The 22,941-nt window shown below is 40.3% G+C and overlaps 1 protein-coding gene across 3 annotated transcripts in view; it reads right to left on the bottom strand.

Moving 5' to 3' along the window:
* The window catches only part of unc5a (unc-5 netrin receptor A), a 361,826-nt gene that overhangs the window by 100,487 nt on the left and 238,398 nt on the right, over positions 1-22,941 (bottom strand). For 2 of the 3 annotated variants that reach the window (XM_088343440.1, XM_088343441.1), the window contains exons 5-6: positions 22,655-22,835; positions 13,695-13,862 (exon numbers count right to left, since the gene is read on the bottom strand). In XM_088343440.1, the coding sequence (XP_088199566.1) occupies positions 13,695-13,862; positions 22,655-22,835 (349 nt within the window). The remainder of the gene's footprint in view (positions 1-13,694; positions 13,863-22,654; positions 22,836-22,941) is intronic. The other variant, XM_088343442.1, reaches the window with a different exon arrangement.

The following is a 22,941-nucleotide window of genomic DNA, read 5'->3' as shown; positions in this document are numbered from 1 at the left end:
AACGAAACGGGTGAGTGAATGCGACACGACGAGGGGGAGCCAATGCAAATGGCAGCGGATGATTGAAACAGCGCCGGTCCAAGTCCGTCACCAGATGGCCGCGCCGCTTTCAACGCGAGCTAATATGTTTTCTGCGCTATTAGCGATGTCTTACATTTGTTCTTTGAAGAAAAAGAAAAGCTCACTGGCTAAGTAGAACCAGACACCCGCCCGAAGTAAGGAACGGCAAGCATATGGGCTCTGAGATGCACGCGAGGCGGCCCGGCAAACAAAACAGGCGTGCACAAATATACTCGCCTCCAGTCTGTTTATTTTCCATCTAGCGGAATTCTCATGACTCCGCTGGCAGGCCGGAGGGATGGGTACAATATTTGAATAATTCACCCGAGTTAGCAATCTTTTCATGTGGTTTGCATTCCCTGCTCACAGCTTGATTCATTTGTATGGGTCAGGTGTCGCCGCCGCGCTTGTATAACTTGGCTCCGACTATTTACAGTTGCCTGCGGTACGGCAGATCTGGTCGAATGTGACATTTTGCCACCGTTGTTGGCCCCCGACCAGAAAAATAGCAGAGGGAAGGAGTCAATAAAAAGGTGTTGGATGGAATAGACCGACCATTTCTCTGCTAAGTTGAAGGGCAAACTTGAAGAAAGTGAAAGTAAACAGGAGAGGAGTTAAACAATTTGCCAGCCTGGAGTGTTGATCCTGTTGTGCTGTGAGCCTCAGGTTTTTGGCCTCCTCTGCGAGCTCGAAATGAGCCTCCCAGTATGGAGCCCATCTGATCTGACAGACCCTCCGCCCACTCTCTAACACTTCTGGGACGTGGACCTTCCCGGTTTCGCAAGAAGGGGAGTGCGAACGTCCTTTCGCAAGAAAATGTCACAGAACAAGCTGTTTGAGATGTCAACCACCAAAAATCTGCACATATGTAAGGTTCCTACACTGTTTATATATAATACATACTTTATTTTCTTTATATTTGCCATTAAGTCATTGCAGATTCAATATATCGTGCATGTTTTATTATTCATTTTTCACTGCTAACGAAACATGGTATATTCTCACTGCTTCACTGATTTGCATTGCGCATTGAGGTTAGAATCGCAATATTCCCCTTGAGGGCACCAATCTAGGGGGAGTGGCTGGATTGTGCACACTTGCATCTAATGACTGGCTCTGACAGCACATGCTCTTGGGTCGTTGCCTTGCCCTGGTATTTGCTTCGCCTGGCCCCGGACTACTTGGTGCCTGCTTAGAGGGACATTGTGTTCTTTTTGGAATGTCCTTAAATTTAATGATTTGATTGATGAGCATTTTTCAAAATACTCATAGGTCAAGGAATGTGTATTCATATTACACGATATGGGGCTCAACTAAATGGAGACATGATTGCCCACTTGCGACTGGCTGGCAACCAGTACAGGGTGTCCCCTGCCCACTGCCTGAAGGTAGCTGGGATGGGCTCCAGCACCCCCGCGACCCTACTGAGGATAAGTGCAGACAATGGATGGACGGATAATTGTCCGCTATCTGGCTGCTACAGTATGCCCAAAAAAACAAAAACCATGTAAAAGACCCAAAAAAAACAGTTTTGGTCACTCTGGGTCTCCAGAGTTTGGATCATGCTTTGGTATTGCGTGGTCAAATATTTCACAGTGTCCCTTTAAACATTTGTGAACATGTTAATGTGACACATTATTTGTCGATAAAAAGCTGGTAAAATAACAAATGTGAAAAAAACAAATGAAAGTGTAAATGTGCAATGCATACCCTCCCGCATGCGAAAATCCAGCTTGAGTGTCTGTTTTTTTTCTTCTGGATTGAACACTGCCCAAGAAAAAAAGGCCTGACTGGATTGCTATTTTTTCCTACCCATCAGTGCATTGATCCACAGCACATGTACATGTGATGCTGTTCCTGAATATAAATAGCTGTAACAGCCAATATCAGTGTCTGAAATAACGTCTGCATCTTTCACGTCGGGTGTACAACTTACAAAACGTCTGCGCCTGGGTGGCCAACAACTTTTTCAAGAAAAAAAATATATATTTCGTTTTTAAAAAATTTTTTTTTAGACAGGATGGAATGGTAGCTTGCTTGCTTTATTCCGATTTCGAAATCTTCGTTCGGTTTGGAAATTTCGGTTCGTTTGGCAATTTGCATACAATTTGAAGCTAATGAGAAGCCTGCATCGAATAACTTAGTGCGTCAGGACTTTCCCAAGCCTTATAAAGTTGTGCATTTGTATATCATTTTCCAAAGTAGATGCACAATAAAAATGGTAAAGTTGTTAGGATTCAAACCAAAACCTCAGCTCGGGAAGAAACATTCAAAAGAAGCTGACAAAATGTATGACGCTCCTAAGCGTAAACGTACATTAAAAGCATCGTGGAAAGAAGAGTTCACGTGGCTTGTAGCAGATGACGCAACGCAAACATTACATGAATGAAGATGAGTAAATACAGGTACATACTGATGGCAGATGGAAAACAGCGATGTCACATACATGCAATGAATGTTATTAGTAGATTTATCCATCCATCCATCCATCCATCCATCCATCCATTATCTGCACCGCTTATCCTCAGTAGGGTCGCGGGGATGCTGGAGCCCATCCTAGCTATCTTCGGGCAGTGGGCAGGGGACACCCTGAACTGGTTGCCAGCCAGTCGCAGGGCACACAGGAACAGACAATTCGATCGCTCATTCACACCTAGGGACAATTTGAACCGGCCAATTAACCTAACTAGCATGTTTTTGGAATGTGGGAGGAAACCGGAGTGCCCAGAGAAAACCCACAGAAGCATGGGGAGAACATGCAAACTCCACACAGGAGGTTCGATCTCATGACCTCAGAATTGTACCGCACACGCTCTAACCACTGCGCCGCCGTGCTGCCCAAGTAGATTTATAATAGACTTAATTTTAAAGTGTTCTGTTTGGGTGGGTGTGACTGTCTGTGTGCATGACTGTGTATAGTGTCAATCAAACAGCGGGCAGGCACTAGCTCTGTAAACAACTCTAAGGAAAGTCAGAAGAGCGCAAGAAAATAGTGATCACCAGCGGTCGCTTTGTGGGATTAGTATTAGGTTCCAGAAGCGACTGGGAGAAGGCAAGAGCAGTGCTGCGGAAGTGGCTCAGGAGGTAGAGCGCTCGTCTTGGGATCAAGAGATCGCAGTTCGAATCCCAGCTCCTCCGTGTTACATGTCGAAGTGTCCTTGGGTAAGACACTGAACCCCTAATACCCCCAATAAGCAGGGTAGCGCCTTACATGGCTTCACGGCCGCTATTGGGAAATGTGAAGCACACTGTAAAGCGCTTTGGGAAGTCTTGACTTGAAAACCGCTATATAAATGCATTTCATTTCATTACTTTGCGGATTTTCACTTTTGGCGGGTGGTTCTGGTCCTTATTACCCGCGAAAACCGAGGGATCTATGCACCAGAAGCCATCAGTCTCCTAATAAACACAGCAAACACAAGCTGTAACCAAACAATATCCAATACGTACAAGCAGCTCCAAAATAAACTCAATCAGTTATTTTCAGCCTTGTGCTATACGATAAAAGCCAGGACAGCACAGAAGCAATGAAAGCTGCAGCACACAAATGACCCTTTTCAAGCAACACTAGAAAAGAGAGCTCTACGTTTAAGTAGAAATGAACGGCAATGCTCTACTTTGGAAAAGCTTGACCTCTCTTAAGCAACATCACTGCTGTAAGAGGATTTTCATGCGGTTAGACGTGACTCCCACGAGCCTCCTCGGTGATGTTTAGGCATGTGTTTCGTGGACTCCTCACTCGTCAAGAATCAAAAGTGGGGATTCAGATTAGGGATGAAGAGATTAGTCGACTTTGTCGGCAAAAATCGGTCGTAAAATTATCAATACTGATTTGCATTGTTGACAATTGTCGCCGGATACAGTTTTCCAACAGAGTGAGGCATCTTACTGATAGGTTGGTCGTTTTGGTTGTAACATTTCTCAGAATTCACTGTGTGAATATAACTTGTTTTTATAATCCTAAATATAAAAACAATCTTTCACACACACACACACACACACACACACATGAAGTAACGGTTCAATAATCAATCTAATTGCATCTCTTGTACAGTTTTGTACTCTTATTTTGAAGTTGCATTTCCGGTTTATTTATCTGTTTCCTGTGTGACTAAAGTTAACTAGACACACGGGGCGCGCAGTGTGGCCGGGAGCCCAGCCGGGGCGAGTGGTGTTTGGGCCATCACCAATGCTAATAAATTTATTAACCTTAATGCTTTTTTTTATTTGTTTAATTCTGCCAACATAGAGTTCACATAAGTTTTACATGATTAAAATCTTTGCTGAGAGCTGCAACATACAGAAATAACAGCTTTAACACCAAGTACGCGTAGCAAAACTTCCAGTTTGGTGTAAAGTAGATCATATTTAGTTAATTGTGTATTTCTCTGTGTTCTATGTTACAAATAATCCTGATAAAATTAACCCGCATTTTAACTTGGTTTTTCTCATTTGTATTTACTATTTTTCCATTTTGAATGTATCAGTAATCATTATGAAATGAAATGAAATGAAATGAAATTTAAAACACACACACATAGTCTGATTTTAATACACACATATAATTCAATTATTTTTCGTTGTATGTATGGAAAGACGTATTTGTGACGTCATTGATAACTTCCAAGCATGCGCGAACTTTGAATAAAACTCGTTCGCTATCTGAAAACGGTGTGAGGGGAGTCTTGGTACCGCCTGGAACGGGATATACCACTTCTCTCTCTCTCCCCGCTGCGCAGTGGTTTCTGAAACTGCATTTGCATTCCTGTCTGATCACTCTAGCCATTAGCGTATTAATATTTGAATAGCTCTAACATTTGGGAAAATTCTAGCCGGGATTTGGCAAATAAAAATACTATTTGCAAAGTTTGTAAAGCAAACATTGCATGTCATGGCAGTAGCTCGGTGACAGACGAACATTCAGAAAGCACGCTGAAAAGTTTAACAGACAAAGTCCGACTCGGCTCGGTTGGATCCAAGTAAAGTCCAAACGAGTGCGGTTTTGATGCATCTCTAGCACGTATATTTCACTATAATAGAGATCATGAGCGTTATACCAGACTGTGCCTGACAAATATTTTTTAAATTAAACGCATGCAGTCCGAAAAACAAACCTAAGTAGATAAAACGTGAAAAACGACAAACGTCTGTAGTTAAAACGTTTAACTTCAAACTGTTAAGTTCTTTTGTAATATAATTCGCAGTTGACCACAGAATGTGCTTTAGAAAATGCACTTCATATTTCTTTTATTTACTGTTCTACTGCTGCTATTAAGCCTATTCTTGGATTACAGGGATAAACAGTGTTTACTTTATTTGAATCCATCATTTATTTCCCTGGCAGCACGGCGGAACAGTGGTTAGCTCGTGTGAGGCACAGTTATAAGGTCAAGGGATCGAACCTTCCTGTGTGGAGTTTGTATGTTCTCCCCGTGCACTCCAGTTTCCTCCAACATTCCCAAAACATGCATGTAGGTTAATTGGCCGGTCCAAATTGTCCCTAGGTGTGAATGAGCGAGCGAATTGTCTGTCCCTGTATGCGGTGCGACTGGCTGGCAACCAGTTCAGGGTGTCCCATGCCCGAAGATAGCTGGGATGGGCTCCAACACCTCCTCGACCCTAATTAGGATAAGCAGTGCAGATAATGGATGGATGGATTTATTGTTATGTTCCTAAAAATTGACATTTATTAATGGATTTATGTATCTATTGAACAGTCATTGCGCCCTATATGTTGAAGATTTGTATTTATGCTTACAATATGGCTTTTTCATTGCACCCATTTTTATTATCTAATTATAATTCACTACATAATGAAATCAATCTTTATGTTAAATTTAAGAAAAAAAAATGAAAAATTATCGAATCGTTTAGATAGTTGGTAACTAATCGACTATTTAAATGATTGTTAGTTGCAGTCAGTGTTCCCTCTAAGCTGCGCGCGTGCCCAATTGCGCACTGCTCGCACAATTTCAGCGCACAAGAAAATCTAGCCAGCGCACAAAAATGAGGGCTCAAAATTACTAATTAAGAAGCGACTTAAGTCAAAGTTACAGTGCATGATGGTAAAAATACACGGGTTCCCCTGACGTTGCGTCCTAATATTTCCTGATATTTGAGGACAGTGCTTTTGACAACGCTTCACCAGTAGTGAAGAAAAAAACAGTACTTGTACTCCGCTACATTAGGCAACATTGAAGTCGTTACTTTGTTACTTAATAAATCCTCTCCACGTAAGTACGCGTCTGTCAGTCTCCGCTAAGGCACATTTATTATGATGGAGACCTCCGGCAGGCTCCACCATGTTTAACCGATGTTCAGGAAATAAGAAAAGAAAGAAATGTAGGAAAAAAGGAAAGAGAGAACAAAAAGAAAAAAGTAACAGCTCGGAAAAAATAAACACAATGAGACTTTTTTAAAAGGAATTTAAAAAAAGGAGAAAAAAAACACGGAAAAAAGAAGAAAAAGTTTGTGTTGCATTCAAATAATATCCAATTATATCAAGTGAATCTTGTGGCCAACATTGTACTTCCACTAAAAATGTGATTAAGTACAGTTCTGTATCTTACAACCGACTAAATAAGCCCCCCAAAATGTTAATATTATGCGACAAAATATGTCAGGAAATAAAAAGAAATGGATATGTTGTGAAAGAAATGTAAGAACAAACGACGTTTGTAGGCCGTACAACCTTTGCAATAGTACATGAGTCAATTCATTCAAAAGAGAAAAATAATTTTGCATTGCCGGAAACTCAGCAAAATGTAACTTGATGTCAAGTTTTGGACATGTTTGATAATGAATTATCTTGCCACACTTGGGATTATGGTTGCTCAGTGTTGTTTCAAGCGTTGCTCACCGACTTGAAACATTGTGAACGCTCAGACCCGTGGAAAATTAGAGGGAACATTGCTTGCAGTACTAATTTATGTGAACCATGTTTTCTCGCTGGCAGACAGTGCGTGAGCTCACTGACAAATGATGGAGCAGAAGCTTGGTGAGGGCGGTTGCAAAGAAGGAAGCGTTCGCACCCGTGACACTAGCGTGTCGGTCTTTGGCCTCGAGGGGAAGGTTCTTCAGGTGCTGACGGCTGCACTAGTCTATGCAACCTAGAGGGGTTGCGTGAGAGGCGAGGGTTGACGACAGGGTCACCCGCTGTTCCAGACTGACGGGGGCGTGACAGCAGACCTTGTTGTTTTCTCACAATACAGAGCAACTTTCAAAGGTCAAATGCACTGATGTTTGTTTATTCTCCCTTGACATATTTTAGCTAGTTAGTTGAAACTAATAGAACGAAGCACAATATGAGCCAGAAACTAGTTCAGATTATTGAACAGCTGTATACCAATGCCAAAAGTGCAGTACTGATCAATGGTACCATTGAAGAGTGGTTTCAGACCAGTCGGAGTGAGACAAGCCTACACTCTCTCTACAATTTATTCAACAGCTTCCTGGAGAGGATCATGACCGAAGCTAGACCAACTTGAAGGTACAGTCGGTATTGGGGGACACACCATCACTAACCTCCGTTTTGCTGATGATATTGTCGGATTGGCAGGAGACAAACAAGAATTCAGAGATCTGGTCAATCGCCTGGACAAAGCATCAAACCAGTATGGGATGCACAAAAAAGTAATGACCAGCAATCCCCAAGATACCACCACAAACTTCACTACCAACCACAGAGAGCTAAAACATGTCACTAAATTTAAATATCTTGGAGTTGTCATATCAGAAGAAGGGTCAGAACCATAAATCATGGCCATGATAGCTCAAACCACAGCCTCACTTGAAAGACTTGGTCCCATCCAGAAGGACAAGAACATAGCAGTGAAATCAAAGATCAGGCTCATGCGAGGGCTGGTTACTTCCATCTTTCTTTACGCTTGCGAGGCATGGACTCTTACAGTATAGTTGGCCATGAAGACACAATGCTACAGGAAACTTCTAGACATCAACTAAATTGAGCGCAACACCATCAGAGGGCACATTGGACCCTGTAAAGAACTGTGTGCAGACGTAAACTCCAGTTGCAGGTCGTGGACAAGATGATCAGGACTGGCCAAGATTATCCAGTTGGCATTATTTAAAATAGCTTTTGCTCCAAAGTTTAATCAAACCTATTTGGTTAACACCTCAGAATGTAGCCTCAAGTTAGAGCATGATTTCGGGATGTTTACCAGGTGTTCGCGAAACCGTCTAACAGGTCAGCGAGCAGTGATTTTTGTCTAACAATAGCAAGAGTGACATTAATATTTCTGTGTTCACATAGGTCATCAATGTGCTTTTGCTACCGGGAGAATGTCAATCCTCCCTGGACACGTTCAATTGAATTTAGTATAATCTCCAAACGCTGAAGCCAATAGTTGCAGATCCATCTAGAATACGCTTTAATGGAGCATCCACTCCTTGGGTTAGGTTACTTCCACTCATGCCGGACATCTGTTGATGTCTTGTACACCTCATCTCATCTCATTAGCTGCACCGCTCATCCTCAGTAGGGTCGCGGGGGTGCTGGAGCCAATCCCAGCAATCATCGGGCAGTGGGCAGGGGACACCCTGAACTGGTTGCCAGCCAATCGCAGGGCACACAGGGACAGACAACTCGCTCGCTCATTCACACCTAGGGACAATTTGGACCGGCCAATCCACCTGAAACGCATGTCTTTGGAATGTGGGAGGAAACTGGAGTGCCCGGAGGAAACCCACGCAAGCACGGGGACAACATACAAACTCTACACAGGAAGTCCGGTAGCTGGATTTGAACCCACACAGGAGGTTCCCAAGACCTTAGAACTGTGCCGCACACGCGCTAACCACTGCGCCGCCGTGCTGCATGTCTTGTACATGTGCAACATAATACCTTGATTCACGAACTGAGGTATAGGATTTCCCTCAGTGCTTCCTTTCATGTGTTTGGATCCACTACACAAGGGATCTCAAACGCACTACGATAGGGAAGCTAGTTTGTGGCCCAATTATGAAAAAATATTAATACAGACGCTCCCCGACATACGTACATTCGATTTACGTATACTGTATCTCTAGGGCGTTAAGAACTTTGACCTTTTGATTGTTTAATATATCGCACATCCATTCAATGTGGTCGGTGTATAGTGTAAAGAAGAGGCGAGCCGTTTCTTTTGAAATGAAAGTGGAATAAGAAAGCTTGATGAGGTTGAGAAAATGGATGGAATCGCTTTTTTTTTCGGCCACTCTCGAACACAGAGGAGGACCTCTTGAAGATTATCTTTCGAAAGTAAGTTACATTTATTTTTATTTATCTTTATAGAGCATATTGTACAAAACAAAACAGGTCACTTATACAGGCCTTAAACATACTTATATAAACCCTAAACATACAAAATATACCACTGAAGCAACTTATGAACAAATTCAACTTACAAACAAGTGTGTCCGGAACTCGTTCGTAGGTCGGGCAGTGTCTTTACAATAATTCTCATTTTTTAACGTGGTTTGGATGGATTTTTTTGGGGTCATTTCATTTTTTTTTCTTCTTCTCTTTTCTTCTTCCTCTTCTTTATCTTATTTATCTTTATTTTGGTCGTTTCCCCCCCGGTCGTTTTTCGGCCATTTTAAGGTCTTTTTCAGAGTTTTTTGTTTGTCGGGGGTCGTTTTTTGTTTTAAAGTTTGTTTTGGGTTGTATTTTATTTTAAAAGGGGTATTTTTGCATTTTTGGGTCATTTCGTGGTTCTTTTTTCCCAGTCATTTTTTAGTCGTTCTTTGGTTGTTTTTACGATTCATTTTTTTAATACTTCTATGTACTGAAACATAATGTGCATGACTTGTTCATACTTTTCAGTAATTTAGTTCTGTTTCAGCACTTTTTACTGGCTTTTGTGCTTGTTCTGTACCTGCTATACTTTTTAGTACATTTGTGTACTTTTTCAGGTATTTTACATACTTATCAGTACATTTTTAAGTATTGGATTTTTAACCTTTTGTTTTCTGGTCATTCATCAGTCATTTTTTTGTGTTGCATTTTTTGTGTTGTTTTTTTGTCATGTTTCTGCTCGATTTTTATCTTAAGTTTCATATTTTGGGTCATTTTTCGGTCATATTGTGGTCGTTTCTTTGGGTCTTTTTTGATGCTTTTCTAGCAGCAAAACCCAGGCAAGAGAAGCCAATTTCAAAACAGTTCCATTCATGTTTAGAAATTTAAAGTTAAAGAAAGTGCATTTGATCTAAATAAAAATTATATATTTTTTCTTGTCAGCAACTATTTGTGGTTTCTTCAGTCATTTATATATTCTGTATTATTAATGTTCTACTTGTATTTATATTAAAAAAATATATTTTCCAGATTGATTTCCCTGTTAATATTGAATATCTTTATTTATTTTTCCCTTTTATTTTTTGATAATAAATATATATATATTTGAGACCATTGGAATGTTTTTATCAGAACTTTTCTTGAAAAAAAAAAACTGCCCAGCTGATGGATTTAAACTGTAAATGTTATTCTACTGTTGCATACTATTCTTGCTTAGTGTGCCATTCTCGCCTAGTTCAATAGTAGTAATATTGTTGATACGATAACATGTTTAAACAGGTGCTGATACGATAACATGTTTTTTTGTCACTCCCTCTCCCTTTAGCAGAAGAAAACCTTGTGTAAACCATGGCGTTCCTAATACAATAAAAGGACGAAATAGACTTTTTTCAGAGTGTCTGGTAGACTGTAACTGGCAGTCTCTGGTCATTTCTCCTTGCAAGTAAGTTATACTCACGTCTCTGTGTCTTCTTTGAGTGCAGGTTTTATTATAAGTATTGGGGTTAACCTAACACCAGCCTGTTTCCAGAAGCCCCCGGGTAAATAGTTTGAGACCTCTGCACTACACCAATTCTTCGTTTGTACAGTTTGTAACACTCTCTCTTCATATCCACTCTGCTCCTCGATTCCTGCATTCTTACGTTTCTTCCACATATGACCTTGTTTTCAAACTCATCTTCAGCCCTGGGTCACAAAGGGAAGAATGCAGCACTGAAAATGAAGAGAGCAGCATCTCGGGCTACAAAAGATCGATATTCGTTGCTCAGTATAAGGCTTTCTATGAGAGAGAGACCCGGCAGGGAAATGAAACGCCCCCGACTCTTACAACACAGTGTGCAATAATTCACCCTTTTATTGCCCGTGTTTACTACGCGGCTTTAGCTGCAAACAATAACAGATGTAGTTGCTGGTCTGACACAGCAGCACTGTAAGCTGGGACAGCGTCCTTTAAATCAGGGGGGTCTATGAAATAAGAGAAGGGTCTTTGTAAAAGATAATGAGATATGTGAGTAAAGTGGGCCAATAAATTGTGTTTGAGCCTGTGAAAAGTAATAGATTTTGAAAACAACATTTAATTTGTAACTCCCGAGTACAACGGAAGCAAACACCAAGAAATAGCTGCAGGCCAAAATAAAGCAGGGCAGATAAAAAAAAGCAACAAGCTGCTGGACAAGCAAGGGAGTTAAGTGGTGTGAGTTTTGTATGTTTATGCAAAAATGCACCGCTAACGCTAATGCTAATCTAATCTTTAGCTCATGCTAAGGTTTTCATCTTGGTAAGTATGGAGAATGTTTCTGTGGTGATAGATTTGTATGTTTAATATACACAATGGTGTTGATGCTAAGCTAATGTTGTGTTAGCATTAAGCTAACGCTAAACTGGAAAACAACAATTCGCATTCTCAGTGATGACTTGAAGACGCAGGCGTTTAAGGGATCCGTGAACGAGTTATGTAGGTAGGTACTGTAAATAAAAACAAAAAAGAAAAAAACCCTTTTGACATCAAAACGAACTGTAAATTACCGTTTTTTCTGCTCTATAATGTGTATCAGTTGTCTATTTTTGCAATAGTATTTGTTTTACTATTCCTGTAGCGTAATAAAGCTGGCACCAAAAAACCCAACATTTTCTAATTATTATTAACATATTTACTATTATAGTTAAAAAAATGACATTTTTTTCAATTTTCATTAGGCAGGCTGGATTAAAACGCTTGATGAGCCGCATGTGGCCTGAAGGCCATAGTTTGCAGTAGCGGATAGTTTTATTTGTATTCAAATATCCTTTTTCTTTTAGGAGAATGTAAAATACTTCTGCCTCAATTTTTCTTATTGTACATTTTACTTTGCATCAAAAATATTTTTGAATCATAACATTTGAAACAAATGAGGGAAAGAGTTATGTGCAGTGCAAGATTTAGCACACACCTACAATTATGACTCACAACACGTGGTAAGCTTTCTCTCCTGGCTTTGATCTCTTTAATCTCCGGCAAAACCAACAGAAACAAAATGAAAATAAATCCAAACAGCTTGCCAACATCATTTTTGCCGTTCCATGTATTCCGTTACTCCCCAAGCCTGCACAAAATTTAGTCATTTTTATTCATATTTAGTTTCTTTCTTCTTTTATTAGCATATTTGGTATTGGAGTAATCCAAAAGTAATTGAAAGTAATCCAGTTAAAGTAACCCTACCCAACCCTGCACTATTTCCCTGCACAGTTCCTGACAAGTAAGACGAATGGAATGCAGCCAACTACCAGGCCAAATGAATTGGCTCCTTCGTTAATGCTCATGGTGGAACAGCGTTCTTAATATCAGGGAGGTCTTTGAAACAAAAGATGGTTATTTTTAAAAGATAAGGATATACCGTAAATTCCGGACTATAAGCCTCTACTTTTTTCCCCAACTTTCAACCCTGCGGCTTATTCAGTGATGCAGCCAATTTATGTAATTTTTCTAAAGGCCGCTAGCGTCGCTCGAGTGTTGCTACTATTAACTGCCCTGTCAAAGCTATATTATTATTATTATTAAAACTTTGAAAACTCTCTCGGTGTACCGTCTTTCTTTGTAAATATGTGTAACCCATGTATGATATGTATTTGCAACTGTATATTTTTGTAATGTATTTATTTGTATTTATTTTAGACACTTATTCTGATATGTTTTGCACGGGTGAACGAAAAATGAGGGGCGGAACAAACGCGGGGTGCCGAGTTTAAGTGGGGACCGCTAAAGGTGAGGGAAAGACAAGGAAAGAAGAGGGGGTAAAAAGTTGGTTAAAGAAAAAGGAGTTGCGTGAGTAAATGTGTTCATCTGATATATTTTTCCCACCCTTACCTTTGGAAATATACACTTGTTTCCTTGGATTAATTTAAACGGGACCTGGACTCTGCAGGTTTGCATCAAACCTTAAGTACCGGTATCATTTTCCGTTCATTTTGCCGGCTGTGATTTTTGGACTGTGGACTTTAATGAAGGACATCTAGTTTCAATTGCAGGACTTGAAGTCGGGTTTGGGTTAATTTTGTGTTTGTGCTACATGTTTAAAAGTGGGCGCATGCGGCCTATATACAGGTGCGGCTTGTGTATGTACAAAATCGGTTTTCCTCTTAAAATTTGGTGGGTGCGGCTTATAATCAGGTGCGCTCTATAGTCCGGAATTTACGGTATGTGAGTAAAGTGGGACGATAAACCATGTTTCTGCCTGAAATCGATTATGAAAAGACAACGAAAGCGAAAGTTAGGAAAAAAGCTGCAGGCCTAAAGGGAGCAGAGCAACAACGAAAAATAAAGCCACGTGCTGCTGTACAAGCAAGGGATTCCAGGGTTTTTTACCTGGACAGGTGGCCACGCAGGCACTTTTCTGGACGTTCTGCCCCTCGCAGGACGTTCCTCCGTTGAGCGGCGTAGGGTTGGTGCAGCTCCGACTTCTCTTTTGCCAGCCTCGCCCGCAGACGGCGCTGCAGGAGGACCAGGTGGTCCAAGTGGACCAGCCGCCGTTGACTGTTAGACCAGCGCAAGGAGTTTTGGTGAGGGGGTTAGGGGTCAGGATGAAGGGAGGATGGGATGAAGGGGACAGAGCAGCCAGGGTTACCCCACATGCACTCCAGACAAGATGGCCGTGTTTTACGAGAACAATCGAGAGTGCCGAGACGGTTCAAAGGAAAGCTGGAGAGAGGCGAGTTGCTGGAATTAAAGTAGGAGAGAGGACAATGGCTACACTAGAACTGTATTTCATCCAAGAGAGCAAACAAAATCTCAGTTTTATGCACAATCCAATACCTGTATCTCCATTACGTTATTATTTTCAAAATTAAAACAGGAAATTCCAAAATGCATAGCAGACTTAATTAAAAGCTGCATAGGCACATTTAAAGGGACAGCGTGTAATATTTTTGTGACTCATAGTGGTACAAACTACCTTCATTCAGTTAAAAAAAACATGATTTGAATACTAGAAAAAATACACCAACCATCAGACCCATGTTCATTTTCAGACAAAATTTGTATTTCTTTTGCATAGTTTATATCTACCAATAAGTCGTAGCCATGTTTGTCTGGCATCTTGCTGCTACACTGTGCTCTTGGCACTGCTTTCCGTTGGCATTAAACAAAACAGCGCCATCAAGTGATCAAATATTACACAATGGGGCTTTAGGAAGGAACGCAACTTTTTTCATATTCTAAGATGTAGATTTCCACAGCCATAACTATAGCCTTATCCTCCTTGTTTTATAACCTTATCTTCTCTGTTCCTTGATCTTCTTGGCTCTTTACCTCACTGTGAATGTGTGAAACTGGAGTGTCATGCCCAATTTCGTTGTCACAATATGTTAACCCATTTTGTAACAATGACAATAAAGGTATATTCTATTCAATAAAAAAATAATAATTCACGTCCATTTATTACGTTTAAAAAACAACAAAAAACGTGGGGAATTGTCTAGTACAGAAAAGTAACACATTGTCCAACAGATGGGATGTCATTTTGCAGCTTTTCAGTCTTAATCAACTAGTGGAGCAGTCAATCTTATTTAAATCGGCATTAGCATGTACGCAGGAGAGCAACAATATTTTTGTATATTAACACAAACGTACGTGTATAACGCTAAGCTAATGCTGATCTACGTCTTCGCTAACAATAAGCAAATGTTAAAGTTATGCCAAGGTTTACTTGAAATACAATCATCTTGGTAGAACGGGGAAAGTTTGTGCGGTGTTATTTTGTATGCTTAATCTACGTGTTATGGTGAGTTGTTAACACTAAGCCAACGCTAAGCTAATACCAAACTAATGTTAAGCTAATGCTAAGGTTTCCTCAGAATACATTGGTAAGTATGAAGAGTGTTTGTGTGGTGTTAAATTTGTATGTTTAATTTTTACAATGGTGAGTGGGTAATGATGCAGTAACACGACGCTAACACTACGCTAACGCTTAAGTAATGCTAAGCTTACGTTAAGATAATGCCAAGAGAACATTAATGAGTAGTGTTAGTTTTTTATGTTTAATATACGAAATGGTGCGCAGCTATAGGTAAGATAATGCTACGTTAATGCTAAGCTAACACTAAGCGTCCTCAGTGGTGCTCTGACGACCCAGGCATTTAAAGGATCTGTGAAGCATAATATGTAGGTACTGTATTAAGAAACTAAACTACTTAACAACATCAAAACCTATATGCGTGGAAAACATCGTAAAAGTCAGTTATTTTGAACACGGGCATCAAAAATAAACTTTCACGTCCCGTCTGACGTGTGCATACTACGGAGCTATATTTTTTACCCCAAACTTGCAAACTGCGTAACAATCAAACTGACGTTATACACTATAAGATGCATGTAATAAAAGCTACAGCAAGGGCTCGGGTTGCACCAAAACATTCGAAAATACCGTATTTGTGCATTGATAAATAAATTGGAATATACCACTGATCACAATTGGATATAATTCGACTCTGGTTGTCACGCTGGATCTTATCTACTAAAGTAGATACAGACGAGAGACGGTAGCAAATTGTTGATGTACTTATTAGGACATGCCGCGAGAATATTGTGAGATGTTAAACCGGTCAATGGGTCAGAAAATGTAGGGGACCACTGGAAAACACTACAGTACCGCCGACTCGTAAAGACAGCGCACGAGATTCTGAACTGAATAAAGAGAGAGGCATTGTGGGATATAATTCGGTCATCCTGATAAAAATTGAGATTTTTGGGGTGTGCTTCATGGTCTGGATTTTTTTTTCTCAATGTAATGATTACAAACAGAACATATAGAAGATTAACCATAGCAGTAGTCGCACGTCCAGCATACTCATGGGAAACATCATAAAAGTGAGTTATTGTGAATACGGTATTAAACAAAACAGCGCCATCCAGTGATCAAATATTCCACACTGGGGCTTTAGGGAGGAATGCAACTTTTTAGAAATTTGGGTTTTTGGGGTGTGCCTTATGGTCTGGATTTATTTTTCTCAATGCAATAATTACAAACAGAACATATACAATAGCAAAGACTTTACGAAGCGCACAAGATACTAAACTGTAAAAGAGAGAGGCATTGTGGGATATAATTCGGTGATCCCGATAGGAATTCGGGTTTTTGGGGTGTGCCTTATGGTCTGGATTTTTTTTTCTCAATGTAATGATTAGAAACAGAACATATAGAATATTAACCTTTACAGTAGTCGCACATCCAGCATACTCATGGAAAACATCATAAAAGTGAGTTACAGTGGAACCTCGGTTTTCGAACGCCTCTCAGTTTGAACAAATCGGTTCTCGACCAAAAATTTCGAGAAATTCTTGCTTCGCTTTTTGTTCAAAAAATTGGAGTTTGAACGCCAGTACGCTAGGGTGCGATGCTGAGCGGCGTACTGGTGTAGATCGTGTAGATTGCCCCCACCCCTCGTGACCAACTGTTATCACGTGCACACTTGCTTCTTTTCGCTTTTAATATCGGTGAACGGAGTGTTTTAGCCCCTTATTATGCCTCCGAAGAAGGTCGGTGCAAGCAGCAAAGTTGCTACAGGTGAAAAAAGAAGAGTAGTGCGTACAACTATTGCATTTAAGAAATAAATAACAGCAAAATATGAAGAAGGTGTGCGAGTTTCCCTTCTTCCGAGGGAATAAAGCATGGCTTCTGCAGACCTTCACAAAGGTTAGAAATCCTATTCATAATTATTTTCTTTATCCTTTAACCGCTCACCACTTTTTGTGGAGACCCGGGTGCTAAATGACGTGTAAACGATCTGATTTTTTTAGTTGTACACGTTCATGTTACCGTAATCTTTCGTACGGAAGATTACGCTAACGCGAACGTACGATTAGCCTGGGTTAGCTTCATGTTTACGTTCATGGTAAGCATTCAGGGTGTTGGAACGGATTAAAACGATTTTACATTACTTTTAATGGGAAAAACGATTTCGGTGATCGACCAAATCGGTTTTCGAACAGGGTTCTGGAACGGATTATGGTCGAGAACCGAGGTTCCACTGTATTGTGAATACGGCCGTCAGAAATCTATCGCTGATTGCGCCATTTTACGTCACGTCTGATGTGCTCATAATAGACAGCTGTCCTATCATTTTATCCCCAATTGCAAACTGCGGCACAATCAAACTGACGTTATAACAGCTCGTCCCGACAAACCAGAAAGCGCCCGTGTTCGGTAGCATCGGTCGCATTCGGCTAGCGCGGCGTTGCTGACGGCAAGTAATTACATCAAGCCATCTTGATGTGATCCTAATCTGCACCTCCCCTCATCCGACGCCGCTTGTTTCATCTTCCACGATAACGCCCTTGCTGATTTATTGACTCGAACAGCGACGATTTCCCCCACTCTGACCAGCCCCAAATTTCCCCTCTTACTTGTTCGAGACTGAATCATTTCCTTGCCCTCTCTATGCGATTGATTGCCCGCCGCGGCGAGGTAAATTGCCAGGCAACACGAGCCCTGATTACCTCTTAGCGCAGAACGCAGCCTCAACCAGCCCGGCCGTGATGAAATGCATTTCTGGCCCCCTGTTGAACCCCTTTGAAAAAGTAGCCATTATTACGAAGCGCCGCGGCTAGCTAGATCAACTAGCGCGGCGCGCCGACTTACGGCCCATTCTGCTGCGCGGTAGGCGAGCGACCGATGGAAACAAGAGCGCTTTTGTTGCAATTTTTGCTTGAATTGAATGCATTGCTAGTGATTAATTTGTCGTCTTTTCAATACAGTGAATGTGGGGAAGAATGAAACACATACGCAGCAAAGCAATTTTGATAGTTATTTTTGCAGGTCCTTAGCGGCGCTGCAGAGGCACCCTGATATTGTACCATATTTTCTGCCCTATAAGGCGCACCCCCAATACAGTCTTTTGTCATATATTGCTCACTGGACATCAAGGTGCAAAAAAATTAAACTACAGTAAGAGCTACCGTATTTATTCGTGTACAGGGTTGGGTCGGGTTACTTTAACTTGATTACTTTCAATTACTTTTGGATTACTCCAATTCCAAATATGCTAATAAAAGACAAAAGAAACTAAATATGAATTTAATTTGACGAAATCTGATTTAATATGATATTTGCATCTCAAAGGATATATTTTTTGAAACACACTTGATATCAGTGCTTACAACGATTGATCAGTCGAAAAGTGTTGCTTTAGACTTTATCTCACTATCACATTACTTTTCACTTTTCATGGTACCAAAGACAGATGTTAGAGGATAAAGAAAGTTGTTCTAAAATATGTACATAATGGAGAAAAGAACAAAGAAGCAAAAAAACCCTTTGCCCGTAAATTCCGGACTATAAGCCGCTACTTTTTATCCAAATTTTCAGCCCTGCGGCTTATTCAGTGAAGCGGCCAATTTTTGGAATTTTTCAAACGGCCACCAGCGGCGCTGGAGAATAAAAGGTAAGATTAAGACCAGTAGAATATGTGCGCCAAGAAAGACCTCTAAGTTTAAGCATACATTGTCTGCAAAGTTAAGGTACGTTCCGATAATGATGAAGACGCCCTTGATGGCGATAGTTATGAGGAGGAAGTTGAGGACGATCTTCCGTGAAATTCACAATTACAGGATACTTTTTTTTAACAGCCGCTTTTGATACATTGCGAGCGTGATCCTTCTAGCGTGTTGGTACCTTTCAAAGGCACGGTTTGGGATTAAATTATTATTAAAGCTTTGAAAACTATCTTGTGTACCGTCTTTCTTCGTAAATATGTGTAACCATGTATAATATGTATTTGCAACTGTATATTTTTGTAATGTATTTATTTTAGAGATTCATTCTGTTATGTGTTCTAGGGACGAATCAAAAAGAAGGGGCGGAGCAAACGCAGGCTGATGGGAATTGGGGTAAAGCTGAGTTACTGGTAGATCTGTCTGTTGTCGTAGCGGACAATAGTGGATATATATTTTTCCCACTTTTAACTTTGGAAATATACATTTTGTTTCCTTGGATTACTTTCAACAGGACCCGGACTTTACAAGACTGCATCATACGTTAATTACGGGTATCATTTTCCATTTATGATGCCAACTGCGGCTCTAGAATTGTGTACCATCAATGTAGTAAGTGTCCCGGCTCTTAGGCTTTGTAGCGTATTATGAACTGACCGATAACGGATAATGGATAATGAATAACGAAGATAGAACAATAACCCTTAAAAACCCCAAAAACCCCCAGTTACAATCGAGGAACTTACAGCATGGTCTGGGTTAAACTTGTGATTGTATCACAAGTTTATATGCGGGCGATCGCGGCTTATACATGGGTGCGGCTTGTGTAAGAACAAAAGTGGCAAATCACCTAAAAGGTGGTGAGTGCGGCTTATAATCAGGTGCGCTCTATAGTCCGGAATTTACGGTACATCTTTAAGGAAAACATTCTCTTGACATTTGTTTCTGGTACTGTGAGTAAAAATAGTGAGATGATTAAATAAAATCATTAGATTTTTTTTGTATGTCATCTGTATCACTGGTAGTTAAGTGGTTTCAGCACAACCTGACTTGATTCCCGTTGCATACAATATGTAGCGATTTTAGCCAAAACATCAATTGCACAAATATTGTCATGATTAATCATTACATTAACCTGTACCCGCTCATATGGCACCAGCTGCTGCTGGTTACCTGATTGGTTCCCCCTCCTATTTAAACTCAGTGCTTTCACTCTCCCTTTGTCAGTCCGTCAGCAAACCTCTTGACTCTGACTCCCGTCGGTCTCGTTTTTTCACCCGTATCCCACTTGTCTGTTCTTGATTCCCCATTTGTCCCCGGCTACGACCCGTTTTGGACCACTGACCACGTCATCTCCCGTCCCGTCTAACGACACGTTTTTCCTGCTTGACCACGCTACGATCTCTTGCTCCAGAAGATCCACTTCCGCATTCCGAACACGCTCCGATCCCGTGAGCGGCTTGCTTCCCTCGTCTAGCGAGCACCGGATTGCTGGCGTTTATGTTTCCTATATATCTCAATAAACTTGTGAATAAACGTCTTGTTCTGGTCCTGACAAATATGGTATTACACCTATAAACTATGAGTAGTAATGCACACGAATAAATACTTTATGTATTTCCAATGTTATACAACGTATTTTCAGGTATACAAGGCTCACTTTCAAATTGTCGGCGAATTTAGGGTTTTGAGGTGAGCCTTATGGTCCCCTAAATGTGTTAATTAGAGGTTTATTGTATTTATTATGTCGAATGAATCTTAAATAAATATCACTTTTGTAAAATTCTCCTGTGCTCCAAACCACATTTCACCCCATTCAACTGGATGAAAAACGAGATTTCCGCCTAGAAAAGGCAGCGGATCCAAAATATTAAACGGTAATTGATATTCTAACTCTAACTGAATATGAGAACTGCATAGCCTACTCAATTTGGGAGAGTAAATTCCCATCCATGCATCTATTTCACGGGGGACGTGACTACCAACAAGATGTCTTTTCCACCCCAAACATGTTTACAAAAATAAACTCGTGCCGTCAAATATCGCAGATATTATTATTTCGAGCGTTTGAATGCAGATGAAAGGATGCGTTCGCCGATTTAGCATACGCTATTTGTGGTATATAGTGGGCAAGCTGATGTGTCACGTAAATATGGAACCTGTTTCTAGTGTCAATGTTTACAATGCATACAGTAATTATTTACCGATAATGTGACATATACTTAAAATTATGCTCCAATCGGAAAAACAAATGGAAAAATGCTGTGGGGGTTGTGGAAAAAAATGCACGATTCACTGCATTTTGAGAATTTTTTTTATTTTGAATCGTTAAAGCTAACCGACACAGGACCTGTTTGTTGATTTCAGTTGTGTAAATATTGTAGCATAAGAACTATAACATTCAATAGCATTTATTTAATTACATTACAGTCTATAAGGTATTTAATCAACTTTAAAAGAATTACTTTACATAATTTAGACCAGAGTAATGATCACTTATTATTTTGACAATTACAACATTTTCCCTGATTATAACGTGCACAGGACTATAAGGCGCACTAAGGAATTTCTGGCAAATATGAGTTTTTTTAGGTGCGCCTTAAAGTCTGTAAAATAAGGTACTTGATTAATATATCAAGGTACACAACTCTTGATACAAGGTACTGATCGTCATTTTTACACTACATAACATTTGGCCAGTGTCACATTAAAAAGACCTATCTCAATTTTTTATTTTTTATTTTTGGGGTATTTATGGAATCCATGCAATTTAAAAAAGAATCACAAAAAACGAAGGGAAAAGATGGATAGATAGACATATAGTGTAGATCCATAGATCAATAGATTGACAGATAGATAGAGGAAGATAGAGATATACTGTAGAAGGTTAGATACAATAGATAGATAGATAGATAGATAGATTGATAGATAGAGAGATAGATGGAGAGATAGATGGATAGATGGATAGATATATATTGTAACTGCAAATATTATATAAATGCAAAAAATACAAAAAAAATAAAAATAAAGTTAAGATCCAGTCACTGTCCTCCAGAGTCCATCAACTGGCTGACAGACAGGAGGCCCTCACAACTGTTCCTCATCACTGGCATCGGACTCTAATGAGGAACCCCATATGTAAGGACTGGGCCAACAGCAAAAGCTGTCAGTTCTTAATCTCCTACCTGAGAGTACCATTGGTCAATCTATCCAGAACTTTGCCAGCCATGAGTGTTTTTACGGATTGTGTTTTATTATTACTCGTTTCCCCCCACATCCCATGAGGTGAGTGCCTTTTGCTAAATCCCTTTGGCCCAAATAAAATGTTGTCATTCAGCATGTGTGTCTGCGCTCAGGTCTGTCTTGCCAAAATATAGTAGTTATATTTTTTCTTCATTTTTGTCTCTACTACAATAAAAGATGCATTAAAAAAATGACTACCATTCCTAATATTGCATCACTGCTCAAAATTGCCTAACATCATGACAAAGACATTTTGGCCCAACGCCAGCCATATTTGGGTTTTGTAATAGCCAGTTACAGTCTTTGTTCCTGATTTGGACTCCGTCAGGTTTTGTTGGGATATTTTGCTGTTTTGTTAACCGATGTTTGTTTGTGACTTTGTACCTCCTTTCGTTATTGAATGCAATCCCTGTTTTTGAGCAGTCCTGCCTGAGTTCTCTCTTTCTCCAAAACACAGTACGTATAAGTAGGTTACAACCAATAGTGTCAAAGTTGCCATTATTCCCAACAAAGGTTAATAGCAGAATTGTGGTAAAAGAGAAATAAATTGTAACAATGGTAGGAATCATTCCATTAAAAACGTGTTTCCCACTTACCGTAAATTAGGACAGTGGCCGAGTTGCTTTTGCGGCGAGCGACAATGTTTTTAGCCACGCACGTGTAGTTTCCTGTGTCGGCCAGCCGGGCTTTCTTGATGATGAGGTTGTGGTCGACGGTGACAACATAATTGGGGTCGCTTTGCGGGTCGATCACGTCCTCGTTTCTTTGCCATTCCACCTAAAAAAAAAAAATAATAATAAGTGGTCAATGGCGGAAGTGAACCTACCAGGTGACCCTAGCCAAGCATGGTGACTGCTGCTGGGACTGGAATGGAAGACCTAGC

The sequence above is a fragment of the Urocampus carinirostris genome, chromosome 9 (genome assembly GCF_059441175.1).
Source record: "Urocampus carinirostris isolate Australia breed hairy pipefish chromosome 9, RoL_Ucar_1.0, whole genome shotgun sequence".
Classification (NCBI taxonomy): domain Eukaryota; kingdom Metazoa; phylum Chordata; class Actinopteri; order Syngnathiformes; family Syngnathidae; genus Urocampus; species Urocampus carinirostris.
The sequence above is the reverse complement of the archived record's forward strand: the minus strand, read 5'-3'. Positions and strand labels throughout refer to the sequence as shown.